The 10,365-nt window shown below is 53.5% G+C and overlaps 1 protein-coding gene across 4 annotated transcripts in view; it reads left to right on the plus strand.

The window, feature by feature from the left end:
- BCAN (brevican) overlaps positions 1 to 10,365 on the plus strand; it is a 56,288-nt gene that overhangs the window by 26,867 nt on the left and 19,056 nt on the right. For 2 of the 4 annotated variants that reach the window (XM_019520479.1, XM_019520400.1), the window contains exons 6-8: positions 1,144 to 1,437; positions 6,210 to 6,641; positions 8,610 to 9,737. In XM_019520479.1, coding sequence (XP_019376024.1) covers positions 1,144 to 1,437; positions 6,210 to 6,641; positions 8,610 to 9,737 — 1,854 coding nt within the window. The remainder of the gene's footprint in view (positions 1 to 1,143; positions 1,438 to 6,209; positions 6,642 to 8,609; positions 9,738 to 10,365) is intronic. The other 2 variants (XM_019520637.1, XM_019520555.1) reach the window with 2 other exon arrangements.

Here is a 10,365-nt window from a genome sequence, read left to right on the forward strand (position 1 = left end):
CCTAATTCTCCTTTTCTAAAAGGTGGAGATGGGCTACGTCCGGCTCAGAACACCTGGGTTCTGGCCTGGCAGCAAAGCCAGGACTGTGGGGCGACCTTGGACACGGTCACCTCCCCTTTCTGTGCCTCTGAATCCAGACCTGGCCGAGGTGTAGCTGTGAGGTCTGTGGAGGAAAAGCATTCGTGATTCTCCCAGTAGTGAGAAAGATGGCAGCTTGGGAAGGATATGGGCACTCCCAGCCCTCACCCAGTGCCTTGTGCTTGGAAAGCTTCTTCCCTGCAGAGTAGATCCCCTCCTGTAGCTGGATTCCCAGACTGGATCCAATGTAGCATTTTATTGCGGGTTTGCATTGAGATGGAGGGTCCGGCTGCCCTGTCCTTCCCCTCTCTCCCTGGGCAAGGGGAGGCTTGTCTCCATGTCACCCGGCTTGTGCACTGAGCGTTGCATCGTCCTTTATATCTGCATGTGGTGGTCTTGTCCTGTTGTCCTGGCAGCTCCCTTCCTCTCTCAGCAGACTGTGCAGTGCTTAAACCCTCTTCATTTTACATGAGTTTGGTGCCCTGCTTCTTTGTTAGTCCCAGGCACGGTCTCCATAGGGCTGAAGTCACCTTGGTGAGCCCTGGATGCCAAGAGTTTCTCTTCTCATTGGCAGTCAGGAAGGATGGCTTGGTGGTAAAAACAATCCGCCTCAAACTTAGACTGGGGGCTAAATTCCCTTCCCTGCCACTGATGTCCTGTGTGACCTTGGGCAAGTCATATACCCTTCCTCCATGAGAGCCATGGAGGTGGCAGGGTCTATCAGCTTGCTTGTAACATACGATTGCACTAACACTAGTGCTATTGGTATGAAACGAGTGAATCCCCAAGGGCCAGCTCAGTACCTGTCTGGCTTAGAGGTAGTGAGGGGTCTGCACGACAGCAGCAGACAGGCTTGTGGGGGGCCAAGTTCAGGTCTAAACACTGACTTCCCCATTGCAGTGACGGCCTCTGACAAAGGGCTGGGAGATCAGGGCTGCTGATGCTGGGGTGTGTCGAGTAGCCCACGGGTGGGAGAAGAGGTAGGAGGGAGAGGGGCTGTCAGGCCCCGTCCCTCACAGGGACCCTCCCGGCTCTGATGCCTCCCTCCTTCCTCTGTGTTCGCAGGAGAAATCTTTTTGGAGACGGCCCCAGACAAATTCACGTGGCAAGAGGCCGAGGCTCACTGTCAGGCGCTGGGAGCAGAGATAGCAACCACGGGTCAGCTGTATGCGGCCTGGACCCAGGGGCTAGACCACTGCAGCCCCGGCTGGCTGGCCGATGGCAGCGTCCGCTACCCCATCATCACCCCACGGGAGCGGTGCGGAGGGAGCGTGCCGGGAGTCAAAACCATCTTCCTCTTCCGGAATCAGACGGGATTCCCCGATGCCCAGAGCAGATACGATGTGTTCTGCTTTAGAGGTAAAGCAGCCGTCGCCGGCAGCCGCTACAGATTGGGCCGCGGCTGTGCACGGGGAGGGGTGGCATTCACCCCCAGGCCCTGCCGGAGCATCAGTGGACCCTGGGCTTGGTGCTGCTCCACTGCCCAGGGGAGAATTTCACCCAGCATAGGGCTGTCCGGCAGGGTCAAGAGAGAGATGGTCTGTGTCTGTTGCCTAATGACTGATGTCTCTGGACGAGGGCTCGCGATGCTCCTGCGCGCTTTGCTGGAAGCATTGAGATGGCAGGATGTAGCAAGTCTGGTTTCTTCCTGGAGGCACTAAGTACCTAAGACAGCTGGTAGATGGGTGCTGCTGCATGGTAGGACTGTGACCCCTCCTGTGACTTCTTGGGGCTTGGGCAGTGTCAGGGAAAGCCTGGTGCATGAGTTCGGTGGCTGTCAGGATTGGGTGCAGCGTGATAGCTGGTCATTTGGGTTAGGTTGTGTCTGGATCCCAGGGGTGGTGTTGCAGTGGTGGTAGATAGCTTTGGTTCGTGCCTCTTTGCTGAAGGAAGGGAGGCAAATTTAGCTCCATCAGAAGGAATCCACATTGCTCTTCCGGGTGTCTGTGGCTCTGATATTAGCCTGACTCCCTCCAGACAGGACCCTGCATGCCTCTGTCTCCTGTAAAGCCCCAACACCTCCTCTCCCAGCTTCTGCATGGGCCCACTCCCTCCTGGCCCCCAGCCCCTTGGCCTGGGTCTCCCCTTACCCACCATCCCACTCTTCTGTCTCGCTTGACTAAATGGGGCACTTCTGTTCTGCGACAGGTTCAGTAATTACTTGGAGCCGCTATTCCCAGCTCTTGGATCCCGACCAAATTGTGCACTTCCAAGGGGCTTCTGGGGCTGCTATATTTAGTTCTTGAGAATTTATTTTTAAGAATGAAGTTCTCTGTCTATATCCATAGGCAAAGAAAAAAAAAAAAGATCTGTGCCTGGCAATTGTATTCAGGTTAACAGGGCTCTTGGCTGGGGAGGGAGAAAGATCTGTGAGTAGCAACAGCAATGCCTGATATATTGATTCATGGGGACATAGATAAATATATTTATATATGGTGGTACTATATAAGATCATTTCTGTGTAGCAGTCATGATTGATTGATACATTCAGTTTATCAGGGTTTTGTCTGCTAGATGGAAAGATGGATAGATCCTATCTTCTTTCTATCTTCCCAGTGCTCACACAGATTAATAGGGTTCTTACTAGTATACTGTACTTAAAGATCTATATGTGGCAATAAAAGCTGATATATGCAGGTTGATAAAGGTCCATCTGCCTAGGCCACTGGACGTGTGGGGAGATGGTCAGAAGGTGCCTCCAAGGTTAAAACAGAAGCTGAGCTATGGAGGCTTCTGGGCTTTATTCCTGGTTCATTTACCCCGTAAATGAGGTTCAGTTGTTCTCCTCTGGGCCTCAGTTTCTCTATGGTTAAAGCAGATGAGGCCATACTGTCCCATCAAGGACAGGGCTTGGTGCATTCATATCGCTCAAGCGCTCTGAGATTCTTGGCAAGAGGCTGCAAGGGTTATGAAGAGGTCCATGATACCAGCAAAGAGATGCTTGTTTAGGCAACCAGACCAGGAAGCTAAAGGGAAGACACACGGGTTACCAAACCAAGGTGTGTTAGCTGTAACCCCTACCAGCCTTGTTCTCCTGTCTTCCCATAGATTTTTTTGGCCACCCCCTGCCTTATATCCCAGCCTGCTTCTAAAACAAAATAGCAGGGAAGAAGCACCTGAGCTCATTTCTCCTGCCTGAGATGCTCGAATGCTTTCCACTGGTTTCAGTAATGGTGCTGTAGGCACAGTAGAGTGGTGCTCTGGGTGAAGATGCTCCCAGTTTTACAAGCTGTATTTAGGGCCAGCTTTTACCCAGGGAAGCTGCATTATTTTTATCACTTTGGCAGCACCTAGGATGTGACCCAAGTGCAGTGGAGTCATTTTATCTGGAGTTTAATCCATGGCAAAGAGTGGACGCACAACCCCGTTCCCCCAAGCTGGCTGTCTGCAGCTGAGGGGAAGGGGACCTGCCTTGCCTTGGGTTACCCTGGGATAAAACTGAGCAAGGGACACTCAGTGTGTGTCATTGGGTGTTATTGATATGTTGGTGTTGAAGTCTCAGGAGCTGCGGTGTTTGAAGTTGTGGTCAGGAGATTCCAGCATCAATCTGATTAAAGACTGACCACAGGCTCAGTTCGGTGGCAAAGGTTTATTGTCTACAAGCCCAGCCCTGCCATGTCCTGACCTAGTAAGTACATCAGTCCATGAGTTAAGGCATTTGTATGTGTGACAAGATAGTTGGCACAACACCACACAGGCTCCCCAAGGCCACTACAAAATTCCCTGGATTTCCAAGTCTCCTTTCATACAATGATCTTGAATATTTCAATCCATCCTTTACCACGGGCTTGTTTTACATTCTGACCTGGGTGTTCCCATTCTCACCTTCGCATCCTGGTCCTGGACTATCCTACACCTTGTACAGCCATCCCCCCCCTCCCATCTCCTGGCAGGGGAGGCCATCTGACCCACAAGCCAAATTTTGCAGACATAAGGAGTTCATGCATCACTCCGTTTTGCTGGTCAGGCCTACTCTTACCAGTGCTTGTGTTTGCAGCATATAATGATCAAAGTTCCAGCGAGACCAACAGTATGTTCTAGGTGTGTCTACACATGCATTTACTCTGGCTTAAATTTACTGCACAGTAAATGGGAAATAGGCTGGTGTCTACACATGGGGGCATTAAAGCGCATTAATGCTGTATTAACATTAGTCCCAAGTCAGTCTACACCCACAGTGTTACTGCTCAGTAAGGCGTCTGCACATGTGTTACTGTGCAGTAACTAATTGGGCATAAATTTGATACCTGCATCATCAAGTTGGCATAAGTCACCATATTTACTGTGCAGTATGGGTGTGCATGTAGAGATGTGTGCATGTACTGCACAGTAATTTGGGTTACTGCACAGTAAATGCACATGCGTCCTCTAAGTAGTTATTTTCCCCCATGTAGTGAAGTTACTCCGTCTCTCCAGGGGGAGCTTTACCCCGTGTTTGAGTGATCTGCTACACATGCTTGTGTCTGGGTCATTCCCCTCGGCCTGCTGTAGTACAGATACAAGTTCTTTCTCCAAGCGGCTGCATAGGTTCATAGAGAAGCAGGCTGGAAGGGACCTCCAGAGGCTGAATGGGAGATGGAGCATGGGAACAAGCCTGCAATGGAATTGGATTTAACCACTAAGCTGTGCTTCCCCCTCAGCTGTCACTTGCCAACTGCTGTCAGTGCTGTTCCCACTGGATGCCCCCATTGTCCTTTGCTGTGTCACTTAACATGGATGGCAAGACTCTCTTCTCACTGACGGCATGTACTATAGCTGGAGTGTGGAGCTGTCCTCAGGGGGCGACCAGCCTGGTCTAGATTTTGCAGCATCTTTTGCAACTGGGGCCAAGCACTGCAGTGAGGTCCCCCTCGGGAACAAGAGAATTTCCCATGCCTTGACCTGGGTTATTAGAGCCAGGAAGAAAGAAAATGCTGGTCTGGGATGGTTTAGAAAGGGCTGATGCTGCTTGGAGCATGGGCTTGGACTAGACATCCCTGCCAGCCTTGACTTTCCTGTGATTCTAGGATGGGGCTTACCGGACTCAATGGGTTTTCTCCTGATCCAGTCTGAACTGCACCAGAACCGTGTGTGTGTGTGTGAGAGAGAGAGAGAGAGAGAGAGAGAGAGAGAAGACAGTGGTCCTGAATGAAAGAGAAGTCGCAGGCTGGTGCTAATTCACAATTCCCCTCCAAATATATATCCCAGCCAGAGCCCTGTTGGGCGCAGACACATTTTGCACTGTGGGAGACAGCAAGCTGGAGACATTTCCAGGGTCAACTGGCCCTAATCCATTGGAATCGATGGTCTGCGTCCCTCACTGGAGCGAGTCAGTCTGCTCCAGTGGCCCAGATCACCGACAGGCACAATTTTGGCACTTGTCTCCAGCCACGAGTGCGCAGAAATCCTGGTGAGGGCTCAGGAGAGCCTGAGGGCTCCCTGATGCCACAGGTGGGGTGCAACTCCTTGAGCCCCAAACCTGGCTTGGGAAATGGTCCTGGAAAAAGTGTTTTTGCTGTAAATGTCCCAAGCTGCTCCTGTCTCAAGCTGTTTCCCCCGGGATGCCTGGGACTTGCCCCTATGGGAGACATTAGCCAATTACTGGTCATCTAGTGGGGGTGTTGCTGTCGTTGCAATGGTCCTGAAAAAGTGCAAGAGGCAAGGATCTGTACGGGTGATACCTTTTATTGCACCAACTACATAGCTGGGAAGGACAGAGACAAGCTTTTGGGTGCCAGATACACCCTTCCTCAGTATTTGGTAACTGAAAACTTGTCTATATCCCTTCCAACTATGTAGTTCATTCAATAAAAGATATCACACACCCAAATCCTTGCTGGTTGGGAGCGATATGGACTACTGGTCCTAGTCGTGCTCTTCGATGAAATCTCAAGGCCTGATTCTCCTTTAGGATGCCATTTCCAAGCCCATTCACAGCGCCCAAGTGGCATCAAGGGACCTTGTGCGTGCACCTGGCCTCAGAGCCGGGGGTTAGGCAGTTGGGCTGGTTTGATCCCTGAGGGCACCAGGGCTGACTACAGTCTTGTGTACCCCTCCAGGGCAGCCCTGCTCTGGGAGCATCATTGGTAAGGGGTCCTCCTGCTGAGGAGCCAGGATGAGGCAGTAATATCCCACTTTCTTTCTGCCCACAGAAGAGCCCAGCTCTTTCACTGAGGTTCCCGAAAATCACCAAGCCAGTGAGCCCAGGGGCCTCCAGGACATTGTCACAGTGACAGAGAGGATGGAGGAGCTGCAGCTGCCCCAAGCAGAAGTGGACAATGAGTCAAGAGGGGCCATATACTCCGTCCCCTTTTTTCAGGATGCTGAGCGGGAAAAGCCAAGCAGTGCCCCCGAAGAGGCGAGCGTGCCCGTGCCCCGGCATGCCCCACTAGATAACTCCGTGTCCTCAGATCTAGGACTCCATCTGCCACCAGCCACACCTTCCCCTGAGACCCCCTTCACCTCCAAGGCAGAGCTGGGGGGCCCAATAAGCTGTGGTGCCCAGCCAGGGAGCTCTGCCTGGCCAGGGGAAAAGGGGAGAGGTGGAAATTGCACAGAGGCCAGTCAAGAGAGACCCAGGACTGGTAGGTAGAGCATCCTTGTTAGCGTGATCAGGAGGTGGTGCCTGAGTTGTGGGGTCATGGCAGTAGCTTGGAAGGCGTATGCCCAGGTGCAGTGTGTTGAAGAAACCAAAGAGGTTTAGAAAATCCCAGCCTCTCCCGTAGGAGCCATCACTGACCTTCCAGAGCTGAATTTTGCAAAGTGGAACAGACAAATGGAGATCATAGTCAGAGGGGGTAGCAGTCACCAGAGGGATCATATGTTTAGACATCTCTGATCCCCATTGGAAAATCTGCCTTGAGGAAGTAGGAGCTGATGAGAATTGCAACGTTTATTGAAGTGCCCACAGATGGGAGTCACCAAAAAGCCTGATTTGGTTTCAGTGGAAATGGACACACAACTGCTTTGCAAAGCTGCTCCCTTCTCCCATTTGCCAAAGTGACTCAGGCACTTACTTTGATCTCTTCTAAATGCACTGGAACTTGGGCTCTTAAGTGACTTGGATTTGCTATGTAGACACACCCCAGTTAGCTTGAACTGAGCTTGCTCGGGTACCAGCAGCCATCTAGCCATGACCACCCAAGGCTCACTTACCCGGGGTGGAGCATAGCATACCTGTAATGATTTAGGACTGTAACTCAGGCCTCATGCTCCTAAATCACTTTAGCCTGAAGTTCATCAGTCACTTGCATCCTTTTGAAAATGCTGCTCTGGGTTGAGTGAGCCAGAATCCAAACCCTGGATCACAGCTCAACTCTGCGCTGGCTGGAGAAAGGCTGGGTGCCATTTGGGAGGGGTTGGGAAGGGTCATTTTTTTTCATGCTTCCTCAGATCAGACGGGCTGTGGTTAGGTCTGGGAGTGCTGCTATCCCTGGGAAAAGGTTGCTCTGCAGAGATGTCACTAAGGAGTAGTCATGCCATTGGTTTGGCGGTGATGTGGGGGCTGAGACTTTTCAGGCTTGCAAAGCGTAGAGATGTCAGGACACTAGTCTGGCAGCACATGGGTGAAAAGGGACCTCTGAAAATCCATCTCTGCACAGAGGAGTGCCCAGCTGGTGGGATTTGGCATAAGAGCATTGCACCACTTCGTAGTGGGTAGACTGGGATGTTCCCGGAACACGGGTCCATTCTCTGCTTCCCAAGACCGCAGCATCCAGGCAGCTGGAGTGCGAGTTAGAGCAGCCTCAAGGCAGCTCTGGTTGGCACAGGGAGCTGGGCACAAGAGTGATTCAAGTTCTTTGCAGGGGTGGGTGGCTTTGATGCCGGCCTTGTGTCTGTAGCTCTGCAGCCCCTCCCAAGCCCCTTCACCTTCTGCAAAAAGCCTTGATGGAGAAGAGCTTTAGGAGCTCGGGGTGGCAAGACAGAGGAAGGATGTTGGCATGGTGAAAGCACCAGCTTGCCCTGCAAGAGGCTTGGGTTCTAGTGTGTCCTCTCCCACAGATGCCCTGTCACCTTGGGCACATCACTTATCCCTATTGTACAGGTGGAGGGGGAGGGTAACAGCTGCCCATGGGGGGTATAAGGACAACTGCATTTCATCTTGGCTGGTGCTCAGCTGCTCGGTGGATGGGGGTCACCTGCAGAGCTAGGAGGAAGGTAGCTTTTAACAAGCCCCTTCAGGCTAGCGCTGTCTTCAGGGGTGCATGCTTGGGTAGGAGCAGTGCAGCCTTGGCATGTTGTGTTGAAGGAGAGAACTGTTTTTTGGGGGTGGCCCAGTGATCCTTTTGCATTACAGATGCCCCAAGGGTTTGTCCCCAGACTTCTGACTGGGGACCAGAGGTATGTGTGCATGTCTGGGAGGGCTTGGTCATGGCTGAGCCTGCCTGGAGCCAGGGGGTGGGTCAGCCCGACTCGAACACGGTTTGACTTGATTGCAGCAGCAACCAGCTTGGAAGCGTCTGTGTTTCCCCTCGGCCTGGGTGGGGACATACTCTTCCAAGCCGCACTCGTCCAGCCCCGTGCTCACTGTCTCTGTCATTTGGATTGTGCAGGGGAGGAGCACGGCGCAGACCAGGGGCACCCGGGCTCCTTGTCAGAAGGGGAGACAGCCCGTGCCTCCAAAGATGATGGGACTCTGGCGCTGGACGGTGGCCTGCAGAACCCCGTCCGCCCCACCGAGGCCCCCACGGCCGGCTCGGTCACGACTGCACCCACGCTCAGCCCAGCTGCTGTCTCCCCATCCCTGAGGGATGAGAGCCAACGCAGCGGGTTACCTGGCCCTGCCCTGGCATCTCCGGCGACCTCCCAGGAGCATGGAGAGGAGGCTGCAGCAGAAGGCAGTTCCTTGGATATCACCCATGTGCCAGAAGTGAGCGGCGAGGCGGACTTCTTCCCTGGCTCCAAGCACGGAGAAGGGGACTCTCTTCCAGAGGATCACCCAACCCCTGCCTCAGAGGGGGCTGTGGGGGGAAAGTGGGATGTCTCGGAGCGGCTGGCTCCAAACACCAGTGCCGGGAGCGGCCAGGACTTGCTGGGCCTGGCGAACTCGACCATCGCTGCTTCCACGCTGCTGTGGAAGGCCAGTGAACCAGGGCAGGAGGAGCCTGCCTGGACCCATGCCACCCCCCAACAAGGCTTGGTCTCGGGGCTGACCAGCACGCACTTCCCCAGCCTGGGCGGCCCCCCGGGCGCTCCCGAAGAGACCGAGCTCTCTGGAGATGCCTCCGCGGGCACCACAGTGAGCCCGGCCACCTTGCAGTCCGTGTCCCCCAGCCTGCGGGAGCCGGGCAAGGAGCAGCGGGGCACTGTGGGGGCTCCATCGCCCGGGTCCCAGCCAGGTACCGCTGAGCCCAAGGTGACCACGGTCCCCGCTGGACACTTGGGGGCTGACCAAGGGCCACCCAGTAAGGAGCTGTCGGGGGAGAGTGACACGCAGGCAGTGGCCCGGGAGACTGTGGCAGTGCAGCCTCCATCTGCAGCATCTCCTTCTGCTACCCCAGGTGGAGAAACCAAGGGGGACGGACCCCCCACCAGCCCCGAGCACGGCCTGGTGCCTGAAGCAGCGTCCGGCTCCATGCTGGAGGGGATGCCCTTCACCGATGCCCCTTTGACCACAGCCCATCCCTTGCCCGTCCTCCCCACCGAGCGTGCCAGCCTGGGCGTGGGGGTGAACATCTCAGGTAACCCGTACAGCTGCGCTGCCTTGGTCCTCTGGGCAGCCCTTTCCCCTGGCCTCTGGCACTAAAACCAAACGCCTTTCCTTCGTGCTGTGCTTTCCTCTGTCCGTCTGTCTCTGTCTTTCTTTCTCTCTCTCCTCTTCAGGGAAGGTTCGTGTCCAGAGAAGCACATATTTGTCAAACAAATTGGGTCGAAGCCTGCATGCACTTTAAATCTTTCCTACTTCTATGAAGTGTTTTTAATGGGGAGGGGAAAAGAAAAGCTAAATCTCTAGCTACCGACTACGACTAACCAGGATACTAATAAAGAGAATTAAAAGCTTTCTAGAACAAAGCTGCCTTGGTTAGATCTCTGCTTCCCTTGTCTTTATTGGTCTGTTGCCTCTTTGTGTGTGTGTGTGTGCGTGTGTCATTTGCAATTTCCTGTGTCTCCCACTGATGAACTAATCCACCTTACTTTACTCCAAGAGCCATGCGCTGCATCAGTGGTTCTTAACCATTGTTAGACCCATAGCACATCTGGGGAGAAGCCAGCTCCATCGTCACTTGTTTTTTTAACTCCAGGGAAACAAAATAGAGAAAATCTTCTATCCTTCTTCTTTCATATGACATTTTAAGAGTACAACTCCAG

This window comes from Gavialis gangeticus, unplaced genomic scaffold (genome assembly GCF_001723915.1).
Source record: "Gavialis gangeticus isolate Ggan-Ray unplaced genomic scaffold, GavGan_comp1, whole genome shotgun sequence".
Lineage (NCBI taxonomy): Eukaryota > Metazoa > Chordata > Crocodylia > Gavialidae > Gavialis > Gavialis gangeticus.